The following is a 16,796-nucleotide window of genomic DNA, read 5'->3' as shown; positions in this document are numbered from 1 at the left end:
CCCACAGTGAAGCACGGTGGAGGCAGTTTGATGTTTTGGGGATCCTTTGCTGCCTCTGGACCAGGGCGACTTGTTAAGGTCACAGGTAGCATAAAAAAGGAAGATTATGTTAAAATATTGGATGAAAACCTGAAAGACTGCTAAAGAGCTCTCACTTGGTCGTCGTTGGTGGTTCATGCAAGATAATGACCCAAAGCATTTGGCTAAACTGACTAAGAAATGGCTTGAGGACAATCATATTAATGTTTTGGAGTGGCCATCACAAAGCCCAGACCTTAATCCAATTGAAAATTTATGGAGAACATTAAAATTGAGGGTAATGCAAAGGAAGCCTAAGAATCTTATTCAATTGGAGGATTATTGTCAGGAAGAGTGGGCTAAAATTACTACTGAAGAGTGCAACAACTTGGTTGTAAACTATGAAAAGCGACTGAGGAAGGTAATCAAGGCCAAAGGCTATACAATTGATTATTAAATAAATCGTGCTAATAATTTTGAACAAGGGTTTTTTGCAATTATGTTTGTTGTTCCTTTGTTATTTAGTTTTTCTAAAATCCGATTGCTGCATCGGAAAGGCCAGTTAAAAATACATAATATACTTTGTTATTTTCTTTAATTTAATCCCTTTTTTAGAATTTATTAGACAAAATTTAACTTTTATTTTACCGTGCCAATAAATATGATCATCACTGTATATATATATAGTGACTGTGTGTGTGTGTGTGTGTGTGTACACAGAGACAATCTCACGTCACGTGTCTATGTGTACATTTCCCTACCAAACTACTCTGTCAATTTTCAGTCTACAGACTCGAGATTTGATATAAGGGTTATTGAGATTTGGGAAAATCTTTTTAATCAATTTTTGAGCAGAAATTTGGCTGCCAAGAGGTCAAAGTTGAAAGAGTTGGTCTTTGCACACTCTACCCAACTCCTCTGCCAATTTTTGGTCTAAACACTTGAAATTTTCGATGTAAGTTACTTGGACATGGATCAAACTTTTTCATTTGATATTAGCTCAAAGCAATAAATGTTAAGGAGTCAGCATTGGGGTGAAAATTTAAAAAAAATTTGACCTCTGAGGTCTCTACCAAATTACTCAGCCAATTTTTGGTCCAAACATTTGAAATTTTACATAACATGTAATCAGGTATAGCGCAAGCTTTTTAATCGGTTTTTGGCCGGAAATTTGACTGCTAAGGGGTCAAAGTTCAAAAGATTTGACCTTTGTGGTCTCTAGCAAAACTATTCAGCCAATTTTGGGTCTAAACATTTGAAATTTTACATAAAGGGTATTCAGACATGCAACTTTTTAATCAGTTTTTGGGCGAAATTTTGGCTGCCAAAAGGTCAAAATTGAAAGAATTGACCTTTGCAAACTCTATCAAACTCCTCCACTAATTTTGAGTCTAAACACGTGAAATTTTAGATGTAGGTTACCTGGATATGACTCAAACTTTTTAATATATATATATATATACTAGCGAGGGGTACCTGGCGTTGCCCGGGTGTTTCGAGGTGTGTGGGGGGTGGGGGGTAAAAAAAAAAGTAAGTATGAGGATCGAACCCGAACCCTTGAGGCAAAGTTGTAAATTAAAGTGTGAAAAAAAAGAAAAACGTGCGACGTTAACGATTGCCCCATCGCGAGATGCTAACGGAAACACGTTTGAATTTATTTAATTACTTGGATTTGGCAGGTGCCCGTTTTAATGAGTTAATGAGGTCAAGTTTGACTGCGGGATTTTTATTTTCCCAAGATGTTATAGGAAAAAGACTAACCCACATGCGGTGAGCGACAAATGTTGAATATTTATCTTCCCGAAATCGAGCAAATTAAATAGACAGGTGAGCTTCATTGTTAACTGTGAGATATTACGATTTATATGTGATATAAAAAGTTTTAAAAAGTTGTGAAGCGAGCGACCGCTTCTCTGAAAAAAAGCCTTTTGTAGACATACAGAAAAAGCGAACATATATACATACATACATACATACATTTTCGCTTTTATATTTATTTATGGGGAAATCGTGCATAAAAAGAGTTAAGTTTACTAATTAAATAAAGCTAATCATCTAATAAGAAACCATAAAAACATGATATTTCACACGAAAGAACTTCATATGCCTGGCAGTGTTCTTAGATAGGTTTTGTATTGGAATATCTTTGATACTTATCAATTATCGATAATCAAAGTAATCCGATGAAAGAAGGAACAGGCGATTTGGACTGAGGTTAACACCTTACACAGCCTAACATCACAAGTACAGTTGAAAAGTTTTATAACCACATGAGCCAAAAGGCTGAACATATAAAATCAATTTAATTTAAACTCTTATATATAAAAATAATTTTATTGAATCAACAGTAGGTTCTCTACAGTGCAATGTAGACTACAATGTATTGTGAAATAAGCCATAGTGAGAGGCATGTAAGCTTCCTCCTGGTGTGCCGCGATGGATCCCCAACTAGAGCAGGTAATTAATTGATTTGATTGATAAAATGAACAATTTTACCGATTTCGATCACAATAAAATATGGAAGTGTGAAACTATCATTGATTATCATTCAATCCCAGGCAACGTCAGGTCACCATGCTAGTATATATATATATATATATATATATATATATATATATGACTACTTCATTTAATCACATAAATTAATATACGAAAGTATAAATTGATGGGTAAACTTTAAGTATTTACTTCAACAGTGCTCAATACATAGGTAGAGCTAGGTAGTAAGTTATAAAATATATATGGCAATTAAGCTACACAGAATATTCCATGTTTCATCTATGCTAGGATTCATCAGGCTTATGCTAGGATTTTGTGGTTGTCTCGCATTTTTATATATGCACATTCTGTTGAGTTTTTAGTTGGCTAATTATCTTTCTAGTTTCCACCGCAACCTTCCTAATCAGCCAATGAGCAGGTACTTACAGGACAAAGGCCCAGTTGACCTCCGGTTCACCTGTTCCTTTGTGTGTGCTATTTTAGCGGAAGCGTAGATATCTAGTGTGCTGACCTATTTTAAACCTAGGTTAAATGTTTTTTTTATGTTAGTTCATATATATATATATATATATATATATATATATATATATATATATATATATATATGATAATTTATGTATATGTATGTTTATTTTATTTGTTTATTTTCTATTGTTATTGTTAGTTTTAAAATCATTTTGTATTGCTATCGTAGAGTAAAGTTTATCCTGTGAACACAGTTGTTCACTATTTCTCTCCTACAGTTCAATAGATGTTGGGGTTCTTTAAAGTATAGGATAGCAAATTTTCCATAAAGGCATAACCTACATGGATCGTTTAGGTCTCTACATGTGCTTGCTTGTTTTACTATTTTCTATTCGACTACCGGCGAACGTCCGCTGTCTTTGAGCTCCCAGTATTTGTTTGCTAGAGTTGTTTTCATGCAGTGTTTTTTATTTTTGAATGTACTTTTGTGGTCATAATATCGGGTTTTGAAACTTAAGGAAGTCATACCTATGTAATATATCTTGTTATTCGGGGTATCTTTTGCAAATATTGTGGCCTGGTAAACTATGTTTTTGGTTAGACATTTATTTTGAAGCAGGCAAAGTGTGCGGGATCTGCAGTTGAATTTATCTTGTTCGTTATTAGTATTTTTATTTTTATTTCTAATATGGTTGTCGTTTTCAGGAGTTGGTTTATTATTATTATTATTATTATTATTATTATTATTATTATTATTTCTATTAGTTACATATGTGTCTTTTGTGTTAGTTTTATTTTTGTCATGGTGTCCACATTTTTTATCGCTTATTTTGTTGTTGTTTTCATTGCTTTTATTTAATATTTTGTTATTATGTGCCGAAGGTCAACTGGGCCTTTGTCCTGTAAGTGCCTGCTCATTGGCTGATTAGGAAGGGTGTGGTGGAAACTAGAAAGCTGATTGGCTAACTAAAAACTCAATAGAAGGTGCGTATATAAAAACGCGAGACAACCACAAAATCCTTGCATAAGCCTGATGAATCCTAGCGTGGATGAAACGCGGAATATTCTGTGTAGCTTAATTGCCATATATATTTTATAACTTACTATATATATATATATATATATATATATATATATATATATATATATATATATATATATATATAAAATAGGGATTGGCTACTTTAAATTGGAAGTATGCCATTCTATCTTCTTGTTTTTTATTTTATGGCACAATTATCATTTATTGATTTAATAGATCACATCTCGCTCCTTCTTTACAGCCAGTCTTTCTGCGGCTAGATAAAAAAGAACATTTTCAGTGGAGAATTCGAAATCTGCCGTACTCTTTTGACACTTACGCCATAACCGTGGAAGATGATCAAAAACATATTGCTGTCCGAACATCAAACAAAAAGTAATTTATTTTTTCTTTTTTGTTGTCATTGTTTTTTTTTTGGTTTGTTTTACAATCCACAGAGATTCGAAAAATTGGTCAAAAATCCAAATACATCACAAGTAAATGTTATCAGCAACAAGATAAGTTCCTCTTCAACCTATCTGGAAATGTTTTTAGTGTTTTTACTCACTTTAAATTGTTTATTCAGTTCGAAAAAACATAGTTATATTCAAAATACTGTTAGAAACCCACCTAATATATATTATCGTAACATATATTGGGTGTGTTTTCTAACAGTATTTTGTATAATTTTTTTGTTGAAAGTCATTTTGAAAACTTCAAATTTTACAAGCCAACTTGTAACCATTTTTCTTGTTCTTACGTAAATGCTAGACACTTTGTTTTTCAAACTGATTAAACGTTTTAGAGTGAGCAAAAACTCTAGAAATGTTTCCAGATAGGTAGAAGAGTAACTTATCTTGCCTTTGATAATATTTATTTGTTATATTTTTGAATTTTTTACCACTTTTTCAAATCTCTGTGCATCATTTTTTTTTCTTTTGGAAACATTCATGTTATTGAAATGCAGTCATTACTGATATATTTTTTGTTTTATTTTACTTCAATCGAAGTTCTCAGAAATCAAGGGGCCCTGGGGCTAACACTTGAACTCTATATGAGATACTTAGATATTCAAATGTTCCATTAAAGTGCTTTATCTCTCAAACACTGATTTAATAAAGAAGTTGAGAACAATCCCTATTTTATATATATGTATATATCTATATATATATGTATATATATATATATATATATATATATATATATATATATATATATATATATATATATATATATATATATATATATCGTTCGACTGGTAGTAATCGTGACACCCTGCACTGAAGAATCCTGAAAGGATGAAACACTAGTGTCTGTAGGTATTTAATTATTATAGTAAAAAAATAATTATGACAGCCCCTTTAAGAAATTCGTTTCTTATCGTTGAGCACTTTCAGTTGAATTAAAAGTCGGTCAATTTAGCTCTTATGCGTAGATCATCGTATAACGATTTGATCACTGTCTGTCTGACGTAATGAACATTTAAATTAAAATGTTTAAAATTCAACGCTATTTCACACGGTTAATGGTAGCCGAATGGATGCGGCCTCTGCTAATCGAGCCAGAGATGTCTCGTGTCGCGGGGTTCGAATCGTTCGACTGGTAGTAATCGTGACACCCTGCACTGAAGAATCCCGAAAGGATGAAACACTAGTGTCTGTAGGTATTTAATTATTATAGTAAAAAAAAAAAGAATATATATATATATATATATATATATATATATATATATATATATATAGTAAGTTATAAAATATATATGGCAATTTTCCTCTCCCCAACAAACCATTTTCATATGTTGTAGTATATCTTTTGTTTTGGTCTATTGGTTTTACTGGATTCCAGGACAAGAATTTATCTAGTCTGGTAGAGTATCCAGCTTTGTGCTATTACTTGGAGAAGGTGCACCATTCCTTGTAAAAGCTAATGTGGGTTAGCTGTAGAAAGGAGATCTTATTTGGGCTGCGAATACTATGTGATTTTGAATATTTGGTCAGGTTTTACTTCTAGGGAAAAGTAGCCTCATGCCAGGTTCTTGCCTTAGACACTCGAGGATAGTATCTAGTAGACATTCAAGTTCTCTTCAACAAGTATTGAGAATTTGAATGCTGGTTGATGAGAAGAGCAGCAGACATCTTGACAATGGAAGAATAGTTATTGATTACTAAATTATTTTTTTTTTAATTTTCATGCATATAAGCAACAGTCTTATGAATTAAAAAAAAAAAAAAACTACAGAAATATGGTATGCATTTGTGGCATGACCGCCTCCGGGAGCGGTAGGGCTCCTCTTGGAGCAAGATTAAGACTCCTGAAACACTGAAGAAGGCCGGGCAACTATGCTTGTATTAATTGTAAGCATTATTGTGTGCCCGGGCAGCAGCAGTCAACCTTGCTGGAAGGGAGAGTTAACTTGTGAATTTTATTATTTTTTGTGAAACCGACATATAAATTTTATTGTTTGATGGAAAACTGGCAACATATGTCACTTTGAGAATATGTAACGAAAATTAGGGTTATGAGCTTAACCTCTCCTGACCGTGAGAACCGAATCTGCAAACGTTCGCGGATCGCAGGCACACACGCAGGGAAATTGGGAATTCACCGGGATGATGTACTGATTGGCAATTGGTCTAGAGAACAACCTACCCTACCCATCACCTCATCATATAAGCACATCCCCAGGCCAAAATCAATCAGTTGAAGCTGGGTCTTGAGAGAACCTAACACTAATCAAAGAGTCGTCACCACACACCCCTTCCACTGTCCGTCGTTACCTCAAACCACGGAGAGTAAGATTCAATAGTGTGTTTTGTAAATCAACATTGGACAATTGTATATAAATTTATAATCATATTTTGTAAATTTGACTTGAATTAACTCATAGAATAGAGACATCTGAGTTTGTCTTTCTTTTGTGTGCATGAAAATCTCTTCACTTCCAGTGTGATACGGCATATCAATCCGAAGGTAAAATCGACACTAACCAACCGACCAACGAGATCCCACTGCGCCGAGAGAATTGTGGAGAAATCCCTGTGAAAGACGATCACGACACGTGTGTGAGGGTACACACCTGTTATCAGTGACCCGGAAAGGTCACATTTGGTGACCTGTGGTTAGGGCCTGTTCACACATTTAAACTATTAAAAAAAAAATACTTGTTTCCAGAGGGTGCATATATTTACTAGTAATAAAAATGTTGAAAAAAAAAAAGAATTTGCCATATTTTTTGTTTTTATATTTTAATGTAGATATTTCAAGAAGTTCTCCATCCCAGATATTGAACGTTTTGGTCTTAATTTGAATAAAGAATCTCTGACATTTGACCACACCAATAACACACTAGTGATATCAGTAAGTATGTTTTACATTCTTGATTTTGATCCTCCTCACACCCCTCCTCCTCATCATCATCATCATTTTCTTTTTTGTGTTAACGTCTATTTTTTTAATGGACATCGCTCCAGACAAGCATGAAGCCACTTGATGTAAGGAGCTAAAAAAAAAATACCACATCAAGATCTAAAATTTGGCAACAATAAGTGTTAGATAGAATAGATTCAGATCCAGAAAGCAGCAATTCTTTGCCTTTTGTCAGAAGCATCGCTCATGAAATGTGAGGAATAAAGAACAATACAATTTGTGGCAAAATTTCAGGAAAAACTAATGGACGGTTATCTGGCAATCGTCCGGACTAATGGATGCATGGACGCACAGAAGCCACTGAAAACATAGGTCCCTCTCCGATAAATCGGGGGACCAAAATAAGAGAAGTGAGAGTTATGCATCTGCTGAAAATAAACCCAACACCCACTTTCTATGCTTCTTAAATGCTGGCATGTGTTGGACGACTTTTAGAAATTGACTTGAAAAGTAATCTATCTCTGACCAAGTCTTTATTTATCCCTGTTTCTCTCATATATCACTTCTCCTTTTTTTCTGAACTGCAAGAAATAGTGCGTGTTTGGAACAGATGCTCCCCTCCTCCTTCTCATGGAGGATAGATCAGGAGAATTATGTCAAATAAAATTTTATGCATAGTTTATTTTTTTAACAAAGTGAACATATTTTGAGAAAAAATTTTTAGGAAAAAAAAAAATGACTGACTTCATCCAGTTAGATGATTTAGGACACGCTGAACTCTTTCAATTTTAAGAACAATATGTCTGGGCGCCCGGTGTTGCCCGGGTGTTTGTAGGTGTGTGGGTTAAGCAAAAAAAAAAGTAATAGCAGGCAGGCAGGCAGGCTCGAACCTGTACTGCAAAGGATGAAAAGAAAGTTAAAAAAAAAAAGTGACACGTTAGCTGTTGCGCCCATCGCCGAACCAGAAGTGACGTAGGTTTAAACTAAGGCTAGACAATTAAAAAGAGGCAATGACTTTCAAAAATATATGCGAAAAAAGCGACCTCTCCCTGTAGAAAAGTGCCCAGTTGAGGGTGAAGGATTTAACGTTTTTGGCCAATTTTTCTGTATTTGTCGTCCGAGGATCGAGCTTAAAAATACTACCGATCTCATGAAAATCCGTCTCCTCTGTGGAAAGTTTTTTGCGAGACATACTGTTATACCGGCCTTTCTATGCATAAGGGAAATTACACCGGTTCTCACTATATATATAGTGCCAGTAATGTCTACACCGGTGAGAAGGAGCGACAGTACTCCACTGCCTAGCTGAGCACTAGTCGGTTATTCCGCAATTCATACCTTTGTACCTGTGATGTTAATACACTTCATTTGTTCAAGCAACCTCGACTTGATTTTCTTCTTTTACTATTGTGTTACGACACAACACATACATACACACATACATACATACATACATACATACATACATACCTACATACATTTAAACAGGCAGATGAGATTTATATTATAGATGTACTGTTTTTGCACTCAGACATAAAGGTATTATTCTATTAATGCATGCTCTTATACGCTCTGGCCTTAAGAGATGAGAGGAAGACGATAACCAAATACCAAGGTCTTATGTAAGACATGAAAAGAAACTGGAATCTTAGGAAGATCTCTATCATTCCAGTAATTATAAGAGCAACCGGACTCATGAAAAAGAATTTCAAAAACTAACTGGTGGATATACCCGATGAACCAAGTGCAAGAAAACTACAAACAATTGCACTCGAAGGAATGGTTAGAATCTTAAAAAGCTGGAGTGACTGAAATTGTGGGTGAATGTCTGGCATCCGGTAGAATGCCCCCTCCCAGCAAAAACAAAACGATAAGAAAATATGATAGGTTTGTTTTTCTATTTTCTTTAATTTAAGATTTGGAAACTATCAGTTATTTGGAGTTCAGCTTGATTTGGCAATTCATTATGAAGAAACTGACACCTGAGCAGCTTTTGTAAATTGTGCAACTAGAAACTTGCTTTTAAAAATCTACAATGAGAGAACTTGAATAATATATTGTCAATTATTAAAATAATTGAATATATTAACACCAAGTGTTTCGAAAAAAAAAAAAAAAAATGTGAACCCTTTTTTTATTTTTTTTTTTATTTTAGAAATCAGGGTGGGGGGGTGTTCACGGTAAAACAGTTTTTCTTCAAAGTTAAATGACTTGTCAAGATAAATATTATCCAAATCAACTACCAAATATCGGGTAAGTTGTCATTATTATTTGGATAACATCTGATTTGAACAAAATTGATTATGCTTAACAAAGAACTGTTAAATAATCAAGTCATATTTTTGCAAAATACAAAGAGGTTAAAAATAAAAATAAAATTGATTTTCCCTTACAAATTAGGCGACTATTTAAAGCAACGGACTTTATTTTTTGCTACGTAAAAGCATAGACAAATAAAAAAAAGAAAAGTTTTTGTTTTTTTTAACTAATATTATTTTGCCGGAGTTTTTTATTACGAGAAATACAGCAGGCAACGAATAAAATTTTCAAAAGGACTTTTTCTTAACTTTTGTTCTTTAAACAAAAGAATTGGGGGAAAGGAAACTTGGATTGACTTTTTGCTTAGAAATAATATATTTCTTGTTCTGTGTATTAGTTAAGCAAACTAATGATATTAAGCAAGCCGTGGAAAAACTGATTTTTTAAAACAAGTGTAAATTGTGTGGTGTGTAAATTGAATTCTGTTTATGATGGATGCGGAATTCAAAGAGTCTCTTCTTCAATTGTTCAAATTTCAAATGGAACAAAACCTCGCTTCAGAATCGATGTGGTCAACTGACTGGTTTGGGCACAAAATACCCTTTTTATGTATTTCCAACCAGCTCCACGAACGCTGTCTGAAAAAATATTTTTGAAATTTGTTTTCTTCGTAATCTGATTAGATGAAAAAAACAACATCTTTGTGACGTAAGATGCTTTCAAAGACGTCCACATGAAAAGGCTGAGTTTAGTTTATATGCCCACAGAATTTGCATGGGTTTAGAAAGGCGATGTATGCGTAGCTGAAACAAACTTTAAACAGCCGCACGCGCGACTGGGTTTTACAGTTGGAACTGCGCACCATTATTCTATTTGAGTAGATAGCCACGATAAAGGTGTAAAAAATCAATTGCAAAATTTGAAGTCAAAGCAAATGAACAGCCAGTGTTCAGAAAGAAAAGAAATGTTCCATACACCGCTATAGAACAAATAGACAGTGAATTAGAAAGGCTCGAAAACATGGGTGTCATTGAAAAAATTGATCACAGTGAGTGGGCTACACCAACAGTTTACATCAAAAAGAAGAGCAAGGAGATTCGGGTTTGTGCTGACTTCTCCACAGGCTTAAACAACACATTAAAAGATCACCATTATCCTCTTCCAAGCCCTGAAGAAATATTTGCGAAACTGAGTGAAGGGAAATATTTTTCTAAAATCGATCTCAGTGACGCGTATTTACAAGTTCCAGTTGATGAGGAGTGTTCAAAGCTGCTATGTATCAATACCCATAAGGGATTGTACAAGTTTAACAGACTTCCTTTTGGGGTCAAAGTTTCCCCTGCTATTTTTCAGCAAATTATCGACATTATGTTAAATGGGTTAGATTTCGCAGTAGGGTACCTGGACGATGTGTTAATCAGCAACACTAACAAAAAACAACACAGAGCTCATGTAAACCAAGTATTCAAAAGGATCCAAGATTATGGATTTAAACTAAAACAGGAAAAATGTACTTTTTTCATGGAAAAAATAAAATACTTGAGGCAAATCATCGATGAACATGGAAAAAAGCCTAATCCAGATAGATCGAGTGCAATAAGAGACATGCCTGCTCCAGAAAATATTGCACCAAAGTTTCTTAGGTGAATTACTACAATGTATTCGTGCCAAATATGCATAAACTAAGATCACCCTTAAATGAACTGTTAAGGAAGGACCAAAAATGAGTCTGGATGCAAGAGTGTGAAGAAGCATTTCAGGAAATTAAAGATATATTAACGTTTAACTTATTTCTAGCACATTATAATCTGAAGCGTGATATAGTTGCAAACGATGCCAGCACCTATGGCATAGGAGCATGCATATTACACAAAATGGATGATGGAAAAGTAAAATCCATAGCCCATGCATCCCGGACACTTCTACCAGCCGAAAAGAACTACTTGCAAATTGAGAAAGAGGTGGTAAGCATTATATTTGCAGTAAAGAAATTTCACTGTTTCTTGCATGGTAGGAAATTTCTGTTGCCAACAGACCACAAACCATCATTAACAATTTTCGGATCGAAAAAGGGACTACCACAAGATACGGCGAATAGACTCCAAAGATGGGATACCATTCATCTGAACTGCAATTTTCAAATGGAGTATGTACCATCTAAAAACTTGATCATGCAGACAGTTTATCAAGGTTAATACCCAAGCAGATAGAACCATCGAAGAATATGGTAATAGCAGCCATTCAAGTGGAAGTTGAAGTAAAAAATACTTTATGTGACACAATAAGAGAACTTCCAGTAATGCTTGATGAGATTAAGAGTAAGGCAGAGGTGGATGAATTTATTATAAGCACGAAAGAAAAAATCAGCAGTAACCAACTGGATGAGGAAATTTATTCAATTTGCGATAACATCCTGTTATATAGTGACAAGATTGTAATTCCTACAACATTACAGAAAAGAATACTCAAGGAATTCCATGTAGGACATCCAGGCATATCAAGAATAAAAAGCCTTATGTGGTCTTTCGTTTTCTGACCTAACATAGATAAAGATATAGAAGAAAAAGTCCGGGAGTATAGAGGATGTGCATTAAGTATGAAAGCTCCTCCGACAATTTGGATCGTGGGCAAAACCAGACCGATCTTGGTCGAGAATTCATTTAGACTTTGTGAGACCGCTGGATGGTTTCTAGTATCTCATTGTTGTAGACAGCTTATCTCAGTGACCGGAAGTACTAAAATGCAAGAACCCCACATCCGAGGCAACTATTCGCTAGGTTTGGAGTAGTAGACTGCATTGTCACAAACAGTGGGACGCAATTCACGTCTACCGAATTTAAAGATCTTTGCGAGAATCATCTAACCGAGCATATAACCATTCCTCCATACCATCCAAGAAGTAATGTACAAGTAGGAGATTCGTTGATATATTCAAGAGAGCTCTGAAAAAAGCTAGTGACGGATAAATCAATCCAACAGTTTTTACAAGTTTATAGGGTTACTGTGAATGCAAACATCGAAATGTCAAAGACACCTGCGGAGGTCATGTTCGGACGCAAGGTAAGATCGATTTTCCACAAATTGTTACCAAACCAGGATAGGCCAAACCGCCAAAAAACGATAACAGAAAAACGGTATAAAGTTGGCAAAAGAGTCTTCTACAAGATTCACAGAAATAATAGGACTTTGTGGGAGTCCGGCACTATTGAGAAACAAATAGGCAACGTGGTCTATATGATTAAGGGACCAGATTTCGTGCACAAACGTCACACTAACCAAATGCGGAAAAGATACTGGAACAGTGAGGTGATCAAATCGCCCGAGGAGGACATCATGGACACAGTGTTTGATTCTTTTCAGGTGGCCATACCAGAGACAGCTCCTACGAATAGGAGGTCAAAAGGAAAACGAAAATCAACTGAGTTGATTAAGGTGAACCTAAAACAAAAACGTTATTAATCCCAGACGGGATGTTTTCAAAGGGGGGATGTTACACCAGCCTTTCTAACACTAGGGAAATTACACCGGTTCTCACTATACATAGTACCAGTAATACCTACACCGATAGAAGAAGCGACAGTACTACCACTGACTAAATACACTTGTTTCTTAAATCAACCTCGACTTGATTTTCTTCTTTTTACTATTGTGACACAACACAACAGATAGACGACGACGGAATTGAAACAATATCACTGCAGATAATCACCAAAATTTATTGAAATACAAGGATTTGCAAGATCTTTACAACAAAACACCTTCGTCATTTTAAACAGATATTTGGAGGTGCAAGGATTAACTGCAAATTAATTACTACAATAGTAATTTGGCAATGTAAAAAAAAAAAACAAAAAAAAAAAAAACTTGCTTTCAAAAGTCTACAATGAGAGAACGTGAATAATATATTCAATTATTAAAGTAATTGAATATATTAACGCCAAGTGTTTCGAAAAAAAAAATGTGAACCCTTTTTTTCTTTTTTAATTTAAGAAACCAGGGTTTTTTTCACGGTAAGACTCTTTTTTCTTCAAAGTTAAATGACTTGTCAAGATAAATATTATCCAAATCAAATACCAAATATCGGGTAAGTTGTCGTTATTATTGGGTTATGATTGTCACAACACAACAATAACAAATGGCAAAAAACTGTATTTCTGAAATTTTAATCAATTAATTTTATGGTTGTTTGTTTTAGTACAAGAAACCGGAAGTAATACTGAATCTCGAGCGAATGGTGAAAGCTGAATTGCGGAAAGTAAAAGACGATGGAGAGAAGTCCGATATACCTGCTCAGATTTGTTGCTTGTCTTAAAAATTATTCTCAAAATAAAAAAATACTTCTTAATGCAAATTTATTTATTTATTTTTTTTTACAAATGTGTTATTATTAGGGCTATTACAAACATAATTGGCCTTTTGGCCAAGATCAAAGTGTAGTATCTGTTCTTCAGATGCAGCACTTCCATTTCTCGTTCTCTTTCAGTGGAGGAGAAATCCTTCACGACTGAGACAATTTTTATTTTTGTACCTTTTCTCCACGTTAAAAAACGACACTGGTGTCTAACTCTGTCCCATGGGGAGACATTGTAAATAGGTACAATAGCATATTCTTTTCATTGTTTAGACTCTCTGGTATATATTCGTCAGAGTTAGACACAATTAATCAACCGAGAACCACTTCACTCTACATAAAAGCATATAAGATATCAACGGATACACACTGAGGAGTCAAAACAATGAAAAGAATATGCTGTTGTCCTAACCCTGTTCACCATAACCGCCTTTCATTAATTGATGAGAATGAGGACAGAGAAAAAAGGTAAATTTAACAAAATTGGAGAGACCCCTTAGATTTTGACATCCTAGGTTAGAGCCAACGTTGGGATGTTGTTTGATGGGCTCCTCAAAATGATTTCTGTCATGCTCTGGGAATCTCATTGCTTTTATTTTGGAAATACATATGAAATAAATAAAAAATTCAACTCGTTTCTCAAGTATAATCAACATATGACGATAATGAAATTACAACAACCATTTAAACTAGTGACGTCATTCATTTTCTGATAACTACGTCACCAGTTTAAGAGGTTTTAGAATAGTTATAACTAGGGCTATGACAACAGGATATACTTTTCATTGTTTTGACTCTCTAGTATATATCCGACACAGTTAGATGCAATTAATCAACCGAGAGCCACATCACTCTACATAGAAACATATAAGATACCAATGGATATATATACCTGAGAATCAAAACAAGGAAAAAAGAATATGTTGCGGGGCCGGTCGTCCGGGGACAACAACTAATAAGGTAGACACAGGAAAACGGTAAACAGCGAAGAGTGGTGACCCCAATGTGATCTTTAACTTGTTGCGGGGGCCGGTCGTCCGGGGACAATCGACCCAACAACAAATATGCTGTTATTACACCCCTAGTTATTACTTATCAAGGTCAAAGGCCACTCAAGGTCAAAGGGTTAATAAGATGAAATGTTTGATAGTTGAAAGATGAAAAACATGATGAGATGATTGCTTTGCATTTGTTCTTTCAGTAAGATTTAATTTGTGTATCTGTATGAATATGCATGTAGCTATTAAGTGCACAGGCCGTGACTGTCTCTCACATTTTGCCGGTGGAATGTTGTTTGATTCAGTCAACGTTGCAACAAAGAATTCTCATCTCAAGCAAAACCACAGTTTATAAACAATTAATAAATGGTTATTTAGAAACGATTATTAGATTTTCTATATAAACAATATTTAATTTCCAACATGTGTGCAATATATCCGTTCATGGTTTAATTACTTAAGCAAAAATCACATATTTTAATGGTTGTAAAATAAATGTTCAAGAAAAAGCTGAAAACACTATCGATAATTTCCCCCCCACTCTTTATCTGTGCCTAAACCTAAACGTAGATTCCATGAACAAAGCTTCTTTCTTAGAACTGCACACCTGTGGAACTCTCTTCCATTTACCTGCTTTCTAGCTGATTATAATATGGTCGTCTTCAAGTCCAATGTAAACAAGTTCTTGATGAGCCGTTCCCCTTAAGTAATCCAATTTACTAAATTTCCACTACTAACGATTTCTATGTCATTGTCCTGTTGACCACTGTACACTTATCAACCCTTATCCTCGAGTGGCCTCTGGGCCTTGATAAGTGGTGACTCTTTTGTAAAAAAAAATTATTTTGAAGCGTGGAATATGCGTTACAGTTCAAACGTTATCAGTCTTAAACAATTTTTATTATGAAGTTACTGATGTCAATATATAATGAGGTTCATATTGTTGACTTTATTCAGAGTTCATAAAAGAAATAAATAAGTAAAGAAATGCAAATATTAATAAATTGCTGAACGCTTAGTAGACTTTTTATTTATAACAAAGAATAATTTTTATTTATAAACAATTAATCGATGTTTATTTATAATATTTTTATTTATAAACAATTATCTTTTATAAACAATAGTTTTTATAAACAATAGATTTTTATATATAAACTATTAATATACTTTTTATTTATTACATTAGATGTTTTTTTTTTAAATAATTACTCAATGTTTATTTATTTATTTATTTATTTATGAACTAGCCTGGGTTCCTGGCGTTGCCCGGGTGTTTATAGGCCTGTGTTGAGCAAAAAGAAAAAAGTGGTTGTAGTCAGGCATGCTCGAACCCATACTTTGAAGGAGGAAAAGAAAGTGAAAAAAAAAAATGTGACATGTTAGCTGTTGCGCCCATCGCCTAACCGGAAGTGATGTATGTTTAAATTAAGGCTAGATAATCGAAAAGAGGCGATGACTCTCAAAAATATTGGCAAAAAAAGCGACCCTTCCCTGTAGAAAGATGCCCAGTGCAGAAATGAATGTTTTGGGCCAATTTTTCAGTATTTGTCGTCCGAAGGGTTGAGCTTCAAAATGCTACCGATCTTGTGAAAATCTCTGTCGAAAGTTTTTGCGATACATACATACATACATACATATATACATACATACATACATTTAAACAGACAGGAGAGATTTATATTATTGACAATAATTTATTTATAAACAATTAATAGGTTTTTATCCATAAACTTTTAATAGTTTTTTAGCAATTAGATTTTTTATTTATAAACAATTGATAGATTTTTTATTCATAGCCCTAAATTTTTATTTATAAACA

General features: G+C 34.2%; 1 protein-coding gene across 1 annotated transcript in view; it reads left to right on the top strand.

The window, feature by feature from the left end:
- Positions 1-13,973, top strand: part of LOC145254799 (protein DPCD-like) — a 32,458-nt gene extending 18,485 nt beyond the window's left edge. Inside the window, exons 4-6 of the mRNA XM_080113586.1 lie at positions 4,266-4,399; positions 7,258-7,360; positions 13,824-13,973. Of these exons, the coding sequence (XP_079969712.1) occupies positions 4,266-4,399; positions 7,258-7,360; positions 13,824-13,940 (354 nt within the window). The 3' untranslated portion in view covers positions 13,941-13,973. The remainder of the gene's footprint in view (positions 1-4,265; positions 4,400-7,257; positions 7,361-13,823) is intronic.
- The last annotated feature ends 2,823 nt before the right edge of the window (positions 13,974-16,796 follow it).

The sequence above is a fragment of the Euprymna scolopes genome, chromosome 30 (genome assembly GCF_053919585.1).
Source record: "Euprymna scolopes isolate OS-2025 chromosome 30, ASM5391958v1, whole genome shotgun sequence".
Classification (NCBI taxonomy): domain Eukaryota; kingdom Metazoa; phylum Mollusca; class Cephalopoda; order Sepiida; family Sepiolidae; genus Euprymna; species Euprymna scolopes.
The sequence above is the reverse complement of the archived record's forward strand: the minus strand, read 5'-3'. Positions and strand labels throughout refer to the sequence as shown.